Here is a 22,436-nt window from a genome sequence, read left to right as displayed (position 1 = left end):
AAAAGCAATGGAAGAAAGCCTCGTGGAAGGACAGAAAAAGAACAACTACAAGGGGAAAAGAAAACAGGAAGAAGTAAAGTTAGTGTGAAGACACTGAATGAGCTCTGACAATCAACCAACCAGAGGTGGGAGAGGATCAAGAGTTGTAATCACAGAAAGGGTCACCTGTTCACAGCAAAGAACACGTCCACATACTAGAACACACTGCTACACTTCCTGCCTAAGAGTTAATCACTTTTAGTATTTTTTAACCTGGTTAACTTCCATCTTCATGTCAGGTAACTTCCATCTTCATGTCAGGTAACCAGTCACTTTTCTCATGGCTTCAGAAAGCAGCCAATCTTGACCATACGTATTACAGAAAATCTCTGAGTAAGTTATACCATCCACACAGGTGAGGTCCTATTTGCTGACTATGATATTATCAGTTTTTTCCACATTACCTTGGAATCTGCCACTTTATCCAGACCTAACTCTTGAATAACCATGTTAATCCGTTCATTTTTTTCGTGATTTTTCATAGTTGTTGGAAGCCGAAGGGCTGCTGAGAACTGTAAGTTTTCTCTCACTGTCAGAGTTCCCATCACGACATCATCCTTAAAGAAAAATGGCATTTTAACAAGATATGTCAGGTCTTTTCTAATACCACCACTCTGTAGTATATGTAACTTATCCACAAAAATAAGGTAGGTACCCAAGTTCTAGCTAATAATGAACTTGTTGTGTGTTGTATGCTCAGTTATGTCCCACTCTTTGCAATTCTATGGACTGTAGCCAGCCAGGGTCCTCTGTCCATGGGATACTCCAGGCAAAAATACGGGAGTGGGTGGCCATTCTCTTCTCCAGGGAATCTTCCTGACCCAGGAATGGAACCCACATCTCTTGCATCTCCTGCATTGGCAGGTGGGTTGTTTACCACTGTGCCACCTGGAAAGCCCCAGTAATGAACTTGCAATTAAACAAATTACAATAACTCCATGTTCAGAAAGTTGCATAGCCTGATGAATTAATTTTCATTTCTAACCTGTATACCCAAAGAGAACACAGGTAATTATGATTACTACTGGCAGACATTTATAGACTGCTTTACACAAGGATTATATAACACTGTTCTAAGCTAAGGGAAGGAGAGAGGTGAGGGTAAGGCAAAAAAAGTAAAATAGTAATGTGTTTTAGAAATGATATAATAAGAGTTGATACTATTGCCCTTACAAGGGTCATATTCCAGACTTTCTTTTCATTTAATACTATTCTGAATCTTATAGGAGATTATGAAAAGTTAGTATAAAGAAAAGTTGTTTCTATGATTATGTCATGTAGTCAGCTGGAAGCACACTCAACTATCAGCCAAGGCACTTGCCCATATGAAAAATCAAAAGAAATCTAATAGGTAAGTAAAGTCACAAATACTTACTTGTACCACATAACCTGAGTTACATTTAAAATTGGCAGGTCGAGGTGCTCCATTGATCAAAACATCTCCAGATAATCCACGTGGATCCTTCCTTGCAGCTAAGACATCTAACAACCTATAAAAGACATACATTGTTGGTTTTTTTCCCCTCCAAATCAGGCTTTACCTCTTAGCTAATTTTAATCCAAATTAACAGATCAAGAAATTATATGGTTTAACTAAAATTATATACATATATTTAAAATCTTACCTTCCTTTTAAAAATTATATACTATAATAAAGCCCAAAAATATGGAAGTAAGCTCTCTTGCCTGATTCAGCACAGACCACCCAAACTGCACCCTAGGTTGTCTGACCTTGGGGGTCTCCAGGCAGGCTATGTGCTCCTTTGCTTAAGATACAAGCCTTCACTATGCTGTTGGCTCCTCTCCCCACTTTCAATTTTATCCCCTACCTTTTCCACTCCATATGGCTCAAATCATAGCTGACAGCTGTATGCCAATCACCTTATCATGTCCCGTTAGTGTCCTCTTAGTAAAGCTGACCTAATAAGACTTCCTCAGGACACAATCACAAGCCAGCACAACTGCATCTTATCCATAGCAACCAGTACCAAACTAGACATGTAGAAAATGTTCAACAAAGACCTGCTCATATGAAAGTGTTTTTTAAAAGCACCTTAAAACTGGGGGTGGGGAACAGGTGAAGGAGATTTGAGAGGGCCAAACCTCCAGTCATAAAATAAATAAGCCACAGGGATGTAACACACAGGATAAGGAATAGGGTTAATAATACTCTAATAAACTTTATACGGGGACAGATGGCCTGACTTATCATGGTGATCAGTTGATGAATGCAAATGTCAAATCACTATGTAGTACACCTGAAACTAACATAATATTTATATTGACTATAATTCAGTTTTTTAAAAACCACACATGAAAACTACAAAGAAAAAGCTTACTTATACTGTTATACTCACGAAGATTTGCCTCCACCTGTGGGTCCCAGAATGGCATTGAGGCCAGGTTTCATGACTCCACTATAAATGCAGAAATATATCCAGTTACTGACCCAGTTTAAAACCAGTTCTATAACTTAGGGCTTGTATTTAATACACTCAATGAAGGTTAATAAAATGATAGGAGGGGGAAAAAAGCACAAATCAACTCTTAAAGGAAAAAGAAACTGAACTGCTGAGTAATAAAAATCTAGCATACTACAAAGAATGTTAATCACTAGTCAGAACTTAGAATAAAAATGACTTGGGTTCCTCTAAACTCCTTTCACTTATTCTCTACACCATTTAAATTTTTTTAGAAAAGGACACAAGATCTTTCAAAGTTCCCTGACATAACAGATGTTGGTGAAGCATCTCTGTTACACTTACTTTCCTTTCACAGTGTAAAATAAAGTGCATAATAAGTCTTGAGTGATGCTTGATGATTATTATCTTCACATCATGTGACTCGCTACCTTGTCAAGTTCTACACAATTAATGTCAATGGATTTCTAAAATCATCAGTAGTACTATTCTCCTTGCTCAAATCTAGTCAGACAAGCCATAAACCTGCAATGAAAATTCAATGGCTGGAATAAAGCACCTCAAGGGGGTTAAAAAGAAAATATCACCAGTTCTAAACCCTCACAAAATTCCTAATCAAATTAGAAAAATAAAATATATACCCTCAAGATATATCATTCTCTTTCTTATAAAGTATAAGTAGAAATTTATTCCTATTTCTCAGTTTAGAAGTGGTGAGAGGGGATACATATATATATTTTCTGGTGGCTCAAACGGTAAAGAATCTACCTGCAAGGCGGGAGACCTGGATTCGAACCCTGGGTTGGGAAGATCCCCTGGAGAAGGTATAGGCTACCCACTCCAGTATTCTTGGACTTTTCTGGTGGCTCAGATGATAAAGGATCTGCCTGCAATGTGGGAGATCTAGGTTTGATCCCTGAGTTGGCAAGATCCCCTGGAGGAGGGCATGGCAACCCACTCCAGTATTCTGGCCTGGAGAATCCCCATCCCCATGCCCCACTGTAGCATGGCAGCTACAGTCCATGGGGTCACAAAGAGTCAGACACAACTGAGCGACTAGGCACAACGTTTGTGTGAGTGTGTATGTGTGTGTATATACACACACAGTATATATAACTATACTGATTTGTGTCGATATATGGCAGAGACCACCACAACATCGTAAAGCAACTGTCCTCCAATTAAAAAAAAAATGGTGGATGCCACTTCCTACAGTAGATAACCTTTAAGGATATACAGACATGGTGTACACACAGCATGTTCCAAACAGACAAGGCAGATGTTTGAGGGTAGTCAATATTCAGACAGAAAGCAGGAGGGAGGGAAAAATTAAGGTAGTGTTGACAGTTCTGAGTCACAAGAAGAGGGCAAATATTTTGGATTTAATCCTATAGGTAGCCGGTAGAATGGTTAAAGAGGATGAATGGGAGAAAGAAGAATTAAGGGTAAGGCCTCCACAGTTATAAAGGCACAACTCTGATGACTAAGGCCAATCTCTCTTTGAAACTGGTAGGCAAGTCAAAATTTATTCCACAGAGAAAATGGCATCTATTCCAAGTGGAAGGTCCAAAACCAAAGGGTATTTCATTCCCACATATTTTCACAGAAACAAATTCTTTGATTACACAAGTGTTGTGAGCGATAAACTTTACAATGTGCCTCAGTGCTTCCAATCAAGAGGACCTCAGCATTTATTGACTTTTGAGCTTGCATCATCAAAACTGTGAAATGGCTGATACTAGGATGACATGCATGTTTCACTTTGCTCATTAGCTGAAACACTGGCAAATAAATGAGTTAAGTAAACCAGGAACAAACTGTAAAACAGAAAAATCTCTTATTTTTCCAATGACCTTTCCCTACAGATGTAAAAAGACATGCTAATGGTTGGGTGAACTTTCAAGATGCATTTATCAATAGCTCTTAATGTACCCGATATAAGCTTGTTATTCATTAGGACATCATTGTTTTTTTTTTTTTTTTTTTAATTATTATTATTATTTTTTTCCAGTGGGTTTTGTCATACATTGATATGAATCAGCCATGGAGTTACATGTATTCCCAATCCCGATCCCCCCTCCCACCTCCCTCTCCACCCGATTCCTCTGGGTCTTCCCAGTGCACCAGGCCCGAGCACTTGTCTCATGCATCCCACCTGGGCTGGTGATCTGTTTCACCCTAGATAGTATACATGCTGTTCTTTTGAAATATCCCACCCTCACATTCTCCCACAAAGTTCAAAAGTCTGTTCTGTATTTCTGTGTCTCTTTTTCTGTTCTGCATATAGGGTTATCGTTATCACCTTTCTAAATTCCATATACATGTGTCAGTATGCTGTAATGTTCTTTATCTTTCTGGCTTACTTCACTCTGTATAAGGGGCTCCAGCTTCATCCATCTCATTAGGACTGGTTCAAATGAATTCTTTTTAACGGCTGAGTAATATTCCATGGTGTATATGTACCACAGCTTCCTTATCCATTCATCTGCTGATGGGCATCTAGGTTGCTTCCATGTCCTGGCTACTATAAACAGTGCTGCGATGAACATTGGGGTGCACATGTCTCTTTCAGATCTGGTTTCCTCAGTGTGTATGCCCAGAAGTGGGATTGCTGGGTCATATGGCAGTTCTATTTCCAGTTTTTTAAGAAATCTCCACACTGTTTTCCATAGCGGCTGTACTAGTTTGCATTCCCACCAACAGTGTAAGAGGGTTCCCTTTTCTCCACACTCTCTCCAGCATTTATTGCTTGTAGACTTTTGGATAGCAGCCATCCTGACTGGCGTGTAATGGTACCTCATTGTGGTTTTGATTTGCATTTCTCTAATAATGAGTGATGTGGGGCATCTTTTCATGTGTTTGTTAGCCATCTGTATGTCTTCTTTGGAGAAATGTCTGTTTAGTTCTTTGGCCCATTTTTTGATTGGGTCATTTATTTTTCTGGAATTGAGCTTCAGGAGTTGCTTGTATATTTTTGAGATTAATCCTTTGTCTGTTTCTTCATTTGCTATTATTTTCTCCCAATCTGAGGGCTGTCTTTTCACCTTACTTATAGTTTCCTTTGTAGTGCAAAAGCTTTTAAGTTTCATTAGGTCCCATTTGTTTAGTTTTGCTTTTATTTCCAATATTCTGGGAGGTGGGTCATAGAGGATCTTGCAAGAATTTCACAATTTGTATGGAAATACAAAAAACCTCAAATAGCCAAAGTAATCTTGAGAAAGAAGAATGGAGCTGGAGGAATCAACCTGCCTGACTTCAGACTCTACTACAAAGCCACAGTCATCAAGACAGTATGGTACTGGCACAAAGACAGAAATATAGATCAATGGAACAGAATAGAAAGCCCAGAGATAAATCCACGAACCTATGGACACCTTATCTTTGACAAAGGAGGCAAGGATATACAATGGAAAAAAGACAACCTCTTTAACAAGTGGTGCTGGGAAAACTGGTCAACCACTTGTAAAAGAATGAAACTAGAACACTTTCTAACACCATACACAAAAATAAACTCAAAATGGATTAAAGATCTAAATGTAAGACCAGAAACTATAAAACTCCTAGAGGAGAACATAGGCAAAACACTCTCCGACATAAATCAAAGGACATCATTGTTAATACTTCCCTGGTGGTCCAGTGGATAAGACTCTGTGCTCTCAATGCAAGGGGCCAGTTCAATCCCTGATCAGGGAACTAGATCCCACATGCTGCAACTAAGATCAGTGAAGCCCAATTAAAAAAAAAAAAAAGATTTAATTGTCAAAATCTTTCCAGGTTTTAAAAATATTTCCTCAAATTAAGATCAAACAATCTGAAATAATTAATTCTGAACTGAACATAAACATTCTAAGGGAGAACTTTACAGGTTCCTGAGTTGGCCTTACTTTGGTACCAAGCCCTAGAATTACAGGAAACAATAGCATACAATCACAACTCCAACAGTTCCAGTGTGGAGCGGTGGCTAATTCTCCCTTCACTCATTCAACACAGTTGTCCAGTGTCTCCTGTGTATAACAAGATACTCTTCTAGAACATGGAACGGAGTTGAGAATACATGTCCTAGACCGAGTGGAATTTACATTCTAGTAAAGCTGGCCACTTGTCTTCTGCTTCCATAAATGGAGTGTTACTGGAACAGAGTTACACTCATTCATGTACGTATTATCTACGGCTGCTTTCATGCTACAACAACAGAGATGAGTAGCTGCAACACAGATGGACAGCCCATAAAGAGTCTATGGTCTATAATTCCCTTGTTTCCCCACCCTACCCTCTGACCTACTGTCATCCCTCAAAACTGATTCCCCACCCTTAAGTACTGCTCTACAGTATTTACATGCAGGAAAGTTCCCCTCTCTATACTGTAAAACTTTGCCAACAAGAATTATGTCATCTTGTCTTATCCCCCACCCCCAAAGTATGTAGCACAGTGGTTTACAATGGGTAGACCACCTGGATACTGAATACATGAAATGAAACCTAGCTAAAAGATTCACATCAAATGTATTACTTTTTAGTGGATAATGGGTTAATCCTTTGGTCTTGGGTTGTAGTCAATGCCATTCCCACTGCCTGGAACATGACCTTTCTCCACCCTCTACTCCCCCTCCCCCACCCCACACACACTCACACATAAGCGTGCACATATACAATTTTCACCTTTTCTCTCCCCACACCTCCAAATGGCTGATTTAGGGTTAGTGACATCCACGGTTTCTTCTAACCCTTCTATTATAGTAGAATGACACAGTGAGGTACGCTAGTTGTCTGAGTCCCCCATCAGAATAGAAGGTTTCTGAGGACACAGGACACATCTGTCACTAGCATCTTGCACAATGTCAAGTACCTAGTAGACTTTGGACATTTGATGAATAAATGAGTCTCCACATTTCCATAAATGACAATTACTTATAGGAAAATCAAAAAAAATATTTTCAATAAAAACTAACATCAATAAGTAGGAAAGGGACTTCCCTGATAGTCCAGTGGTTAAGAATATGAATGCAAGGGACATGGGTTCAATCCCTGGTAGAGAAACTAAGATCCCACATGCTGCAGAGCAACTAAGCCCACACACAACCAGAGAAGCCTGCACATTACAATGAAAGATCCTGCATGACACAACTAAGACCCAATACAGTCAAATAAATAAATATTTTTTTAAAAAGAAGTAGGAAAAGTTTATGAAAAAGAGGTATAGTCTGATTGGGAAAAAACTTAGTTATATTCCCTATTTGTTATTTGATATTCAAATACAATTCTGCTTCCCTTCTCAGTAGGAAGGTGATGAAAGTGGGTAGAAGTATCCAAGAACATAGTATCTTGCCAGTATCCAAGAACATGGGCTGCAAAGGGAGGTGGGAGGAAGAGGGGCAATAGGTGAAGGGGCAGGAGTCTCCTTAATATGGAAGAATAAGAATATTGATTGAGTAAACCAACAGGTAACTCAAAGACAATGAGAACCAAGCTTGTCACATTCTGAAATGATGTTTCACAAACATGGATATGTAGAAAGAACGTTGGCGTATTAGACAAAAATTGGAGAATGTAATAATGAGAAGTCATGGGTTTTAATCTACATACACAGATATAGAAAGTTTTAGATATATGTATAAGTACACATGTGAACATACTGAAACATACATATGTTCCCTAGGTCTGTCCACTAAGAAGTCTAAAGCTATAATACCCTAATAGCAATAAACATTTCAAGCACCCAGACCTTGGTGTGCAATTATTTCCATCCTCCACAAAAAGGAACATCAGCTGATTCCAGGTCTGACACAGGTTAAGTACACAATGAGCCTGAAACCTCTTGCTGTACCAACAAAGTATTCAAAGAATGAGAATATGTCAAAAGAATGAGTTAAAAAAAAATACAGAACCTACCATGAAAGTTCCTCACTGACCAAATCAGGAATAATAAGAGTATCAAGACAAATAATGACAATAATGCACTACTATGAATGCTATTGAATAAAATACAAATCTATGGGTCTATTTTTATACAAATGCAAATATAAGAGATGGTGAATGAAGTTCTTCCTTTCACTAGAATGCAAACTAATACATATAGAAGAGATGGATGAAAACAGAAAGTCACATTTTGGTAAATATAGAATAATTAACTACCAAAGCAGATTGTTCCTGCTGATTCAGGCAGGGGTCATCAATGGGGGCTAGAACTGGTGGGTTGAAGTTTAATGAGAAATAGAATTTTTGAATAATGTCACAGTATCTCTCTTGTAAAATTTGTCAATTACAAAGGGGAAAATGGTGACATATGGTAAAGAAGGCTGGGAGACATTAACATGACCAGATGACCAAAATTAAGGTGCTGGATGGGAATAAATCAGCTTAGATGAGACTGAAGAGACATGATGCGGTGGTCAGTCAACCATGTGAAGAGCTTGGTTGACCAAGGCTCCATAAGACCCACCATTGCATTCATTATGAAGCTACATTTCCCCTGAGCATATTATAGACAATGACCTGAGTTTATCTAATAGAGGGTCACTATTTCTAGAAAATATACACTGGAGGAGTTAGGAATACTGAAGCATCATACAGACTGCTTGCTCTCAAGTGGTTTAGAAAAATATTAGCGACAATGGGTGGATAAACAAAGTGATGCACAAATGCAGTGAAATATTCATAGCTGGGAATCTGGGTGAGAGGGTTATGTTCCCACAAGGTTGAAATTTGAAATTATCTCACAATAAATTATTAATTCAAAAAATTCCCAAATAGTATAATGGATTTCCCTGAAGATGATAAGATAGCCACATAGCCACTGGAATGGATCATTTTTTATAGAAATCTTCAGCTTTGGTGAGAAAAAGTTCAGCTGCTGGGTATGGAGAAAAACAAAGCAGGAAGATTTTTATAAGGAAATAAAATCTCACCTTTTTGAATTCATACAGTGAGATTTTATTTTAGCATCTTCTCCCCCAGAAGGAAATGAGAGTCTACATTGATTCTACAGGTGAGATTATAAAATGTCCAAAGGAAAAACAAAAAATCAAGATCCTCATCAGCTTTCCTGGAACACAGTTACTATTTTGAATGCTGATGGTGCTATCAAACACAAATCAAAAATGAAATAAATGAGAGCACCCTTTTCCCATCCCAGAAACTCTACTTAGTTGAAGACAGCAGATAGGGGGAACATAAGAAACACTACTGCCTAAACCAGCAGTGAGAGCAAGCAAGAAAAAAAAAACAAACCTTGTACCATTTTATCTGTAAAATTTGAAATGATTACAAGATTTGACTGAGTTTTTATGAACCTAGGAATGCATGTTAAGGATGAACTCAGCTGTTGCTAAAATGAACACCACTGAACCATAAAAATATTATGAAGCCTTGAACAGATGATGCTTTTAGTGTATCAAGTTACTAAGTTACTACCTTTAAAGCATAAGCAAGGTAAATGTACCCTGGAGCAGTGTATGTTTTAAATTTATCCAACCTGTACATATTCAGATGATTTGTTACCTTCCACTTATCAGCACAAAATCTGAAGTGACCAGCGTTTTTCTCGATTATTATGCTCCACCAAAAAAAAAAGTAAGCTTTACAGAAAGATCAGTCAATGCTAGTCTAGATATAGAGCAAAAGATAAAACCTTTTCATAAATTATTCCTCTCCTGATACACAGCGTTTCTCAACATAAGAAGGCAGTACAATCTGTGCTATTGCATGGAGAAAAATTTATTTAATTCTACACTGCTCCTGGCCTTCTGGCAACCTAATCGATTTTAAATCCCTCATGTTTTTTCTCAACCCACATCCCCACATTCTCTCCCCTATTTGTCATTTCCTAGCCCTCTGGAAGCAGCTGGCTGCCAATAATAGAAAAGACCACAGTCGCATATAACGCACTAAGAAAACGTGAGAAGCATCTGATTCCATACAGGTTTGTAGCTGTACCTGGACAAACAGTTCTTAATAAACCATTCCTCCAGTCTTGGAAAGCCAGAAAAAGCTGTTTTCTTTATCTAGGAATAATTATTCCCCTGTTAAACAAAAAAATTAACAAAACACACAGGCTGTGCTATCTAAGCAAACCCAGATGCACTTCCCACTCCACAGAGAGAAAGAATCCAGCTCAATTTTCTAGAATTCAGAAAAACAGTAAAACCCTAAAGGCTATAATATATGAAAAAGATATCTTGGGACCCAGTAGATACTGAGTGCTCATTTTCTCCCTCCTCTATTGCCCGCTTCATCACCATTTAATGCATTAGTTGCTGGATGAAGAAAATCAAGAATCATAGTTTTGTATTAACCTGGATTCTAAAATATAATTAAATATTAATTTGGATCCTAAATTCTCTTATCACTTTGGACTTCAACTGCATAACCGAAGCTAAGCTATAGTTGTCTTATATTTATATATACTTAACATGTGTTCCAACCCTTTCACTGCTAGTTTAGTCAAATGAACACATGTGTCTATATATCTGTACAGACTTGCACACCTTTATGTGCAATAAGCAAAACTTGCATGTCAATGAACCTACTTAAATAAAAGTTCAAGCACATACTTGATATTTGTTAGTACTTCTTTCTCAATTGTTTTCCGACAAAGTAGAAAGCCAGTCTTCACTTTTACTCGATAGCAGATGTTATGAAAACTCAACACATCTCCTGGAGTCGCCATCTCCAGGTCCTTAGAGCCTGTCCCCGGAATGCCGTTGGTTTTTCTCGACATTGGGATAGAAACCTCGTAACTGTTGGAAGACATTTTGAGCATTTCCGCCTTCCTGCAGAGGGAAAAACAACAATAAGTTGGTAGTCCAGATAAATGAGACTGTAAATAGTAGTTAACAGTACACTTAAAACTGCTTTGGAAGCTGTGGTACATATACACCATGGAATATTACTCAGCCGTTAAAAAGAATTCATTTGAATCAGTCCTAATGAGATGGATGAAACTGGAGCCCATTATACAGAGTGAAGTAAGCCAAAAAGATAAAGATCATTACAGCATACTAACACATATATATGGAATTTAGAAAGATGGTAATGATAACCCTATATGCAAAACAGAAAAAGAGACATAGAAATACAGAACAGACTTTTGGACTCTGTGGGAGAAGGCGAGGGTGGGATATTTCAAAAGAACAGCATGTATACTATCTATGGTGAAACAGATCGCCAGCCCAGGTGGGATGCATGAGACAAGTGCTCGGGCCTGGTGCACTGGGAAGACCCAGAGGAATCGGGTGGAGAGGGAGGTGGGAGGGGGGATCAGGATGGGGAATACATGTAACTCCATGGCTGATTCATGTCAATGTATGACAAAACCCAATGAAATGTTGTGAAGTAATTAGCCTCCAACTAATAAAAAAAAAAAAAAAAAAAACTGCTTTGGTGCAAACTTCCAGTTATAAAATAAATAAGACCTGGGGATATAATGTGTGGCATGGTAATTATAGGTAATAATACTGTACTGTATATTTGAAAGTTGCCAAGAGAGATCTTAAAAGTCCTCACCATAAGAAGAAAAAAATGTGTGACTTTTGTGTGTGATGGATATTAACTAGGTTTATTTTGGTGATCACTTCACAATATATACAAATATTATGTCATTATGTTGTACACCTGAAATTAATGTTACTATGTCAATTATCTAAATTTGTTAAAAATTTTAGAGATCAAAAAGGTTTAATGTAAAGTGCCTTATTGGTCATTTTATATTGATAACATGTTTATTTAAAACAAGTCCATTTTAAACTTCAATGCAATAAATAGCTCCATTTCCAATGAACAGGCCATATCACAACAACAATAACAAGCTTGGAGCCTACATTAGGGAGGTAGACACAACTCTGAATACATAAACTCTAATTAGATGTCAATTAGACATCTAACAAGTAAATAGGGAGAGTATGAAAATTACTCAAAACTCATGAAGCAGCAAAAGATGAATGGGAGTTAGAGCTGACTTAAAAAATATATTATAATATGATTCAAGATCAGGGACAGGCTACATGATCACCATCACTCCATTCTTATTTGAGTCTACGACAGAGATATTACAAAAAGGGCATTGGCCAAGCAGTCAGGGACAAGAGACATTTTTTTGAATTTAAAGCTCCTGACTTTACATCTCTGGTTGCTATGTTCCTTTAGTCAACTAAGAAGACAAACTGCAAAATTGTTTGGAATGATAAACTCATTTTCTTAATGGGCAAACATATTTAAATTCAAGGAAGATTTAGAATTATATCTAAAAATGATTGAGAAGATCAAACCAATAGTTAAGCAGTTAAAGAATTTAAAACAAGTGAGTATTAAATTTATAAGTGAAGTTTAAAATATTTCATTTAACAAGTTAAAAAAGGCCCCTTTATAAGGATTTAGAGTAGGATCTTAAGGTGAACTTAACAGCTTGTGCAATAGCTTTGAAAAATGAAACTTCCATAAACTTAGTTTTAATTCTTAAAAATCAAAGTAATCAATGAAGAACTTTCTCTCTGGCTACAGTAGAGTAGCTGGTCCAAACCAGTCATCCTCCTAAGGACAACTGTAGAAGCAGACAAAATATAAGATGCAACTCTTTGAACAATGTTTTCTGATGGGTGCAACCAAAGCAGCCAGGACTTAAGTATCTAAAATTCTGGAAAAGAGAAAAGACGAAGCATTCCATGCCCAGCATTCTTGAGTCAAATTACACATACATGGGGCAAAAGCCAGAAAAACCAGGCAGAAAGAAGCTGCTCAAAAGCTGAATGAATATATTTGAGTAGTCTCTCATTAACAGGGAGACAAAGTTTGGAGCTGTGAGTCTACCAGTTGAAAACTCCGAGTTTTTGAAATCATACCAGTAGGGCTATGACCTGGAAATACGAGCAACCTAGAAACAGACCAGCCTTTACTCAAGCAATGTGATCCATTCATATTTTGCTAAAAGAAATTTAAATCTATTCCAAAGTCATCATCATCCAAATTTTCAATCAAAAATTACCAAGCATGCCAGAAAATAAGACCTAATGTTCCAAAACAAGAAAACAGAAGTAGACCCATAAGTATTGCAGATTCAAGTCATCGGACATCTGCGTTAAAATAACTGAGTAATATGTCTAAGAAAATAAATGAAAAGATAGACTATCACCAAAGAACTAATCAATATTTTTAAAAAATCAATAGATGAGTTTAATAGCAGTTTAGATACAGACTGGGAAAGAATTAGTGAACTGACAGATTGCCATGTAGAAAACATCCAGATTGAAGAGTGTATGAAAATTATCACCATGGAAAAGAAACAAAAAACTTCAGACTGAAGAGAATGAAGAAGGAGCCTTTTTTTAACTACATGAAAGAGCTAAAGAAACATATGAGATGTGATGAAAAAGATCTGGTATACATGTAACTGGAGACCTGAAAAAGAGAGAAAAAAAAAAGAAGCAGAATCAGTATTTGAAGAAATATTGGCCAAGCATTTCCCAAAACTGAAGGTATCAAGCCACAGACTGAAGAAGCTCTAGGAACACCAAGATAGGATATGTATAAAAAAACCACACACACCTGACCATATCATTGTAGAACTTCCCCCAAACCAAATAATCTGTAATTGTTCCTATAGCCGGAAACTGCTCTATTGTTATCACATTTAAAACATATTCCATTTTGGAAACTGCAAAAGTAGGAGACCACTTATAGACTGGCACCCAGGAAATTAAAAGAGCTTAGTTTTAATCTGTGAGCACAATGAATGGTAATAATTAGCTAAAGTCCTACTCTCTGAAAGCAGTGAAAGAGAAGGCTCAAGGTACAAACTACTATAGAGACCTTGTATCTTGACTTTATAAACTTCTTAAGCCATCCCCCATGTCTTCAAAAGCCAAACTATACTAGCCTGACATGACCAGTTGCTTCTCTTGCCATTCCCCATTTGATGTTCAGGCACCAAGGACACTTTATAACACTCTCCCAAGGCTGTGTGTGTGTGTGTGTGTGTGTGTGTGTGTGTGTGTGTGTGTGTGTGTGTTCAGCATGTCCAACTCTTTGCGACCCATGGAATGTAGCCTGTCAGGCTCCTCTGCCCATGGAATTTTCCAGTCAAGAATACCAGAGTGGGTTGCCATTTCCTACTCCACAAGGCTCATTAAGAGAATCAAATAACATCCCACTTGAATTTAATTAGGCCATTTGCTTAAGATAGACATTAGTACAAAATCTTTGTGAGATTTTCTGTTAATAAAAGGCATCAACTGGAACTATAGTACCCAAGAAAGATCATCCATACCCATCCATCCATCCAAGATAGAGAACTGATAAATACAATCACAATTTTAGAAATGTGTGCATACTGAGTTCATCTTCACTGTGATAGGATTAAGTTAGTAATTCACATTGCTAGGAGGTGCTGGATTCCTCACTAGGAGCCTATTAATAATAATGTTCCTCAGACACAGCAGGGTCTTAGTAATTCATGTGTCACAAATCAAGAGATTAGTAGGCATAACTGAGATACACCATCCAGCTGAAGCACATTATACCAAAAACCAAACTTCTTTCTAACACCAATATGAAACAATATATTACTCTAAGATGAAACAAAAAACTTATAGGAATGATTACAAAATTTTAAAAACACACATCTCAGCACCATATTAACCTCAAAGTACTCAAGTCTCCAGTTTATACAGTATCCTGGGTATACTCTATACAGTATACCGGGTTTACTGGGTTTATCCAGATACTGGATTTATCCCAGTATCCTGGGTTTTTAGAGGAATCACTGAAAGTAACTGTCTCTAAGTAAACATTAATCTTTCCCTACAGATACATATATATACATACATATATGTGTGTATATATATATATACACACACACACCCCACATCTAGATTTCCCTATGACAAAAACCAACTTCCCAACTTGTTGCTGCTTCCTTGCTTCCAGAGCATGTGTTAAATTGCTTTCTGAATCTGAGAGCCACTTCGAAGACTTTAAAAATAAAAGAAGCATCCAAATGGCTTCATACAACTCGCCTGAACCAGCCTGCTCTGTTAACTGGCCTGATTATCTTTTACCAGCTGGAGCAGTCCTTCCATACATGACTGAAGGGCTTTGAATAATGAGATTATTTCCCCCTTTCCAGCTATCTCTTTTCCACCTATGTCTACCTTTGGAAAACTTTGGAAAACTCAGTAGTGGTCATTCAATCCCAAAGAAAGGCAATGCCAAAGAATGCTCAAACTACTGCACAATTGCACTCATCTCACACACTAGTAAAGTGATGCTTAAAATTCTCCAAGCCAGGCTTCAGCAATACATGAACTGTGAACTTCCAGATGTTCAAACTGGTTTTAGAAAAGGCAGAGGAACCAGAGATCAAATTGCCAACATCCGTTGGATCATCAAAAAAGCAAGAGTTCCAGAAAAACATCTATTTCTGCTTTACTGAGTACGCCAAAGCCTTTGACTGTGTGGATCACAATAAACTGGAAAATTCTGAAAGAGATGGGCATACCAGACCACCTGACCTGCCTCTTGAGAAGCCTGTATGCAGGTCAGGAAGCAACAGTTAGAACTGGACATGGAACAACAGACTGGTTCCAAATAGGAAAAGAAGCACGTCAAGGCTGGATATTGTCACCCTGCTTATTTAACTTATATACAGAGTACATCATGAGAAACACTGGGCTGGAGGAAGCACAAGCTGGAATCAAGATTGCCAGGAGAAATGTAAATAACCTCAGATATGCAGATGACACCTCCCTTATGGCAGAAAGCGAAGAAGAACTAAAGAGCCTCTTGATGAAAGTGAAAGAGGAGAGTGAAAAGTTGGCTTAAAGCTCAACATTCAGAAAATGAAGATCATGGCATCCGGTTGCATCACTTCATGGCAAATAGATGGGGAAACAGTGGAAACAGTGGCTGACTTTATATTTCTGGGCTCCAAAGTCACTGCCGATGGTGACTGCAGCCATGAAATTAAAAGACGCTTACTCCTCGGAAGGAAAGTTATGACCAATCTAGACAGCATATTAAAAAGCAGAGGCATTACTTTGCCAACAAAAGTCCAGAGTCTAGTCAAGGCAATAGTTTTTCCAGTAGTCATGTATAGATGTGAGAGTTGGACTATTAAAGAAAGCTGAGTGCCGAAGAATTGATGCTTTTGAACTGTGGTGCTGGAGAAGACTCTTGAGAGTCCCTTGGACTGCAAGGAGATCCAACCAGTCCATCCTAAAGAAGATCAGTCCTGAGTGTTCATTGGAAGGATGATGTTGAAGCTGAACCGCCAATATTTTGGCCACCTGATGTGAAGAGTTGACTCACTGGAAAAGACCCTGATGCTGGGAAAGATTGAGGGCGGGAGGAGAGGATGAGATGTTTGGATGGCATCACTGACTCAGTGGACATGGGTTTGGGTGGACTCCGGGAGTTGGTGATGGACAGGGAGGCCTGGCGTGCTGCGGTTCATGGGGCTGCAAAGAGTCGGACGTGACTGAGCGACTGAACTGAACTGAACCTTTGTTACCTTTCCTCTCTTCTTGTTGTTTTCTAACTAATGAGGTACATTTTTACTTTTTTGAAAAGTCTTCTTCCATAGACACGTACTTCTATTATAAGAATGATAACCTGCATTAAAAATACCACTTTTGAACGAACTTTTGGACTCAGTGGGAGAAGGAAAGAGTGGGATGATTTGAGAGAACAGCATTGAAACAAGTACATGACCATATGTAAAACAGATGACCAGTGTAAGTTCAATGAATGAAGCAAGGCACCCAAAATCAGTGCTCTGGGACAACTCAGAGGGATATGGTGGGGAGGGAGGTAGGAGGAGGGTTCAGGATGGGGGGGACACATATACCTGTGGCCGACTCATGTTGATATATGAAAAAAGCCATCATAATAGTATAAAGTAATTATCCTCCAATTAAAATAAATTAATTAATTGAAAAAAAAGAAGCCAAAATAGGCCTGCTGCCTCTGAAGCCCACACACTCAACCATATATAATTCTGCTCCCTATTGCAGAATTCAATAATATATGACTCACTTTTCAAAAAAAAAAAAAAAATACCACTTTTCTCCATCTTACTCTTTACCATACTCTTACTCAGACAGTCTTCTATAAACAGAGTGCATAAGTCAATAGAAACTGCACACAGGTAATAAAAGTACAGAGTTCAATTCTAAAGTCCTCAGCCAGATACCTGTGTCCATAGCTGTAAATATTGCACCTGTTGGTAGACGCCAGAGCAGCCTCAGGTCAAGAGTTCAGGCCCTCTTCTTACTTTTTTTTCCCCTAGGGATAATAATAGCAAAAGTGGCACTCTGCCTCACAGCCAAGAGGACATGCTGGGTAAGCACACCTTCTTCAGCTATTTACTGTTATGCCAAGACCTTGCTACCCTGACAAGGAATTAGGCCTCTTGGGTCACTGTCAGGAGACTGCTACAAAACTTATGAACACACAGAAATAGAAGCAGGATAGTTTTGAACATTGTTAGAAAAGGAACTCAAAATCTGAATTGAAACTTCCATAATTAATCCCTGAAGTTTATTTTTTTTTTATTCTTAATCTATTTAAGCTTGTTACTTTTTCTTTTTCCATTTATTTTTATTAGTTGGAGGCTAATTACTTTACAATATTGTAGTGGTTTTTGCCATACATTGACATGAATCAGCCATGGATTTACATGTGTTCCCCATCCCGATCCCACCCCCCACCCCCGCCTCCCTCTCCATCCCATCCCTCATCCCTGAAGTTTAAAGAGTCCTCTATCCATCAATGGGTTTTCACATCGTCTCTGATCTGACAGTTCCACCCTGAAGCAAACATCTCGTGTTGACACCAGCAGGGTAGAGTTGGAGTCAGAGGGCTGAAGTCTTTAGGTCAAGGGAGCTATCTGGCACTCAAGGCCCCCACAGCACTGCAGCAGAGTGATCTGGGGAGGGCAGCACAAAGAAGGAGGTCAGCCAGACAGACGGGAAGAAATACCACTGTGGAAGGTCTGTATAGTCCAAGAGGAGCCACTGAGGCCTTTCAAGCAGGAAAAGCTCATGATCTTAACTGTGCTTTTTAAAAATCACTCTAGCTGCTGCTGTGAGACAAGTGTGGAAGCAAGGACCAGTCAGGAGGCTACTGCAGAAAACCAGTGAGACACGCTAGGACAAAGGAACGGGCCTGGTAATGAAAACTTTTTCCTCCCCTCCTCTGTAGCTAAGAGAAGGATTTATCAAGGACTGAGTGCTGAGGATATGTTTAAAATAGTGGAGATTAGGAAGCACCAGCTAAGAGATATATAACTTGACAAGATAAAAATTACCAACTCTCTGGAATTCCCTGATGGTACAGTGGTTAGGATTTTGCGCTTCCAGTGCAGGAGGCATGGATTCAATTCCTGGTTAAGGAATTAAGATCCCACATGCTTAGCAGCACACCATCCCCCCCAAAATTACCAACTCCCTTCATTCTCACAAATTACACAACCACTGATCTTACAGATGGTAATATGGTTTCTCATGTGTAAAAAGGCTATATGGCCCAAGAAGTGATTCTCTTGAGTTCAAGATAATTGGAGGTCAGATGGAAAAGTGGCTGTGCTTCTTTCCATGTTCTTTATTAATAGGCATAGGGATAATAAAATAGTGCTGTCCACCAGACACATATGGCTACTACTCAGCACTTGAAATATAGCTGGTGAATGTTTTATGTTATTTAACTTACTCACTTATATTTAAATAGCCACACGTGGCTAATAGTTACCATATAGGACAACACAGGTCTAAAGCATTTACTTTTTAAAAATCTATTTCCTCATTCTTGGGTTACTTTATAAACAATCAATTTTATAACCCCATAAAAGACACATATACTTTACCACTATGAGGCCACCCCAGGCACTCCCATATTCATCCTGCATCACAAACAAAAGATACTTGCTATAAGCTATTATCAAAATCATTCTCAGATTTCAAAATACCATAAAACTACATGATATTTATTTCAAAAATAGGACAGTGCCATATATTTCAGGTTCAGAATAACAAATCTACAAAATGATCATGTATACAATGGCTGAAAAAAGGCAATGCTTCCATTATTTTAGAACTGTCTTTTGAACAATAACTAAATTGAATTAAATCACTTTCCTCAAGCAAAACAAACAAGATAAATCCCTGAAGAATTAAATCTGATCCCCAAACAGAATTCACATTTTACCCAAACATTTTTGACTACTGAGTGCAGGAAGGGGACCCCCTTACAGGGCCCAAGAGGGAGCTCTTGTCTAACACTCAGAAATGAATGGTCCAAGGAGATACATGAACTGACAAAGCAAAAGACTTTATTAGAGGGGGTGCCCCAGCAGAGAGCAGCAGGGGAAGAGAACCCAGGAGAACTGCTCCGCCACGTGGCTTACAGTCTCAGCGTTTATGGTAATGGGGTTGGTTTCCAGGTTGCCTCTGGCCAATCATTCTGACTCAGGGTCCTCCCAGAGTGCATGCCTCTCTCGGCCAAGATGGATTTCAGTGAGAAGGATTCCGGGAGGTTGGTAGGACAAATTGACTCCTCTCTTCTCCTTTTGGCCCCTCCTGAACTCTTTCCTGTTACTTTTTGGAGGTAGTTCAGCTCAGTTCAGTCGCTCAGTCATGTCTGACTCTTTGTGACCTCATAAACCGCAGCATGCCAGGCGTCCCTGTCCATCACCAACTACCGGAGTCCACCCAAACCCATGTCCATTGAGTCAGTGATGCCATTCAACCATCTCATCCTCTGTCGTCCCCTTCTTCTCCTGCCCTCAATCCTTCCCAGCATCAGGGTCTTTGCAAATAAGTCAGCTCTTTGCATCAGGTGGCCAAAGTATTGGAGTTTCAGCTCAGCATCAGTCCTTCCAATGAACACCCAGGACTGATCTCCTTTAGGATGGACTGGTTGGATCTCCTTGCAGTCCAAGGGACTCTCAAGAGTCTTCTCCAACACCACAGTTCAAAAGCATCAATTCTTCGGCACTTAGCTTTCTTTATAGTCCAACTCTCACACCCATACGTGACCACTGGAAAAACCACAGCCTTGACTAGACGGACCTTTGTTGGCAAAGTAATGTCTCTGCTTTTTAATATGCTGTCTAGGTTGGTCATAACTCTCCTTCCGAGGAGTAAGCGTCTTTTAATTTCATGGCTGCAGTCACCATCGGCAGTGACTTTGGAGCCCAGAAATATAAAGTCAGCCACTGTTTCCACTGTTTCCCCATCTATTTGCCATGAAGTGATGCAACCGGATGCCATGATCTTCATTTTCTGAATGTTGAGCTTTAAGCCAACTTTTCACTCTCCTCTTTCACTTTCATCAAGAGGCTCTTTAGTTCTTCTTCGCTTTCTGCCATAAGGGAGGTGTCATCTGCATATCTGAGGTTATTTACATTTCTCCTGGCAATCTTGATTCCAGCTTGTGCTTCCTCCAGCCCAGTCTTTCTCATGATGTACTCTGTATATAAGTTAAATAAGCAGGGTGACAATATCCAGCCTTGACGTGCTCCTTTTCCTATTTGGAACCAGTCTGTTGTTCCATGTCCAGTTCTAACTGTTGCTTCCTGACCTGCATACAGGCTTCTCAAGAGGCAGGTCAGGTGGTCTGGTATGCCCATCTCTTTCAGAATTTTCCAGTTTATTGTGATCCACACAGTCAAAGGCTTTGGCATACTAAATAAAGCAGAAATAGATGTTTTTCTGGAACTCTTTTGCTTTTTTGATGATCCAACGGATGTTGGCAATTTGATCTCTGGTTCCTCTGCCTTTTCTAAAACCAGTTTGAACATCTGGAAGTTCACAGTTCATGTATTGCTGAAGCCTGGCTTGGAGAATTTTAAGCATTACTTTACTAGTGCGTGAGATGAGTGCAATTGTGCAGTAGTTTGAGCATTCTTTGGCATTGCCTTTCTTAGGGACTGGAATGAAAACTGACCTTTTCCAGTCTTGTGGCCACTGCTGAGTTTTCCAAATTTGCTGGCATATTGAGAGCAGCACTTTCACAGCATCATCTTTCAGGATTTGAAATAGCTCAACTGGAACTCCATCACTTCCACTAGCTTTGTTCGTAGTGATGCTTCCTAAGGCTCACTTGACTTCACATTCCAGGATGTCTGGCTCTAGGTGAGTGATCACACCATCATGATTATCTGGGTCGTGAAGATCTTTTTTGTACAGTTCTTCTGTGTGCTCTTGCCACATCTTCTGTTTCTGTTAGTACCTCCTTCTTTACCGGGACCTCCTATTGTGAGACAACTCAGGCAAGCAATTTTCATCATGCCTGGCCAAAGTGGGCAATTCATGTTTCCCTAACAATAACATAAATTTCATAGCATTTTCATGGTAAATTTCAGACTACTTTATTCCGAATTTCAAATACTGAAGGTGGGCTGATGAAAGAAAAATAATTAATTTAAATAAACTATAAACCTTCCAGCCACCCTCCAAAGCTTTCCAATAATAGTCACAAAGCTTTCTCTAACAATGTATGACCAGTATTTGGATCACAGCTCATCAAGCAAATTAGCAGTAAAATGTTTTTTCTAGCCTTAGCTCACAGTGCAGGAACATTCTTCTCATGCCCTTCTGACCTTCAGCCATCTCCCAAATTATAAGTGAAATAATAATATTTTAAAGTTATCTCCTTTGGACTTTATTGCAAAGCTGCCATTTCAGAAAGCCATATATGCATATGTAAAAGCCGGGATCTAATGTCCATTAGTTTTGCAGCCTCTGGAGTCACTCATATCATGTTCTCAATTATTCCCACTGAATGAAAGACTAAATTACAATATGCCACACCCCTGTAAGCAAAGTAGCTTCATAAAGATATTCTGACCACAAATAAGAGGAAGTCACTAACCACCCTATCTAGAGAGGTCATCTAGAGAAGTTAAATTCTGCTAGGATTAGTAAACTACATGTACAAATTAGAAAGGACACAAAAACCACCGAAGATTTCATCTGGACTTTGTGAAAGGTA

The 22,436-nt window shown here is 38.8% G+C and overlaps 1 protein-coding gene across 5 annotated transcripts in view; it reads right to left on the bottom strand.

Annotated features, from left to right (window-relative positions):
• The window catches only part of ABCG2 (ATP binding cassette subfamily G member 2 (JR blood group)), a 73,307-nt gene that overhangs the window by 34,649 nt on the left and 16,222 nt on the right, over positions 1-22,436 (bottom strand). For 4 of the 5 annotated variants that reach the window (XR_009696511.1, XM_061164431.1, XM_061164429.1 and 1 more), the window contains exons 2-5: positions 11,009-11,227; positions 2,397-2,456; positions 1,415-1,529; positions 444-596 (exon numbers count right to left, since the gene is read on the bottom strand). Coding sequence is in view for 4 of the 5 variants with exons in the window: in XM_061164431.1 (XP_061020414.1) it covers positions 444-596; positions 1,415-1,529; positions 2,397-2,456; positions 11,009-11,217 (537 nt within the window). In the remaining variant the exon portion in view is untranslated. Of the gene's footprint in view, positions 1-443; positions 597-1,414; positions 1,530-2,396; positions 2,457-11,008; positions 11,228-19,308; positions 19,345-22,436 lie in introns of all 5 variants that reach the window. The other variant, XM_061164430.1, reaches the window with a different exon arrangement.

The sequence above is a fragment of the Dama dama genome, chromosome 17 (genome assembly GCF_033118175.1).
Source record: "Dama dama isolate Ldn47 chromosome 17, ASM3311817v1, whole genome shotgun sequence".
NCBI classification, from domain to species: Eukaryota; Metazoa; Chordata; class Mammalia; order Artiodactyla; family Cervidae; genus Dama; species Dama dama.
Note: the sequence above shows the minus strand (reverse complement) of the source record. Positions and strands in the feature narration are given on the sequence as shown.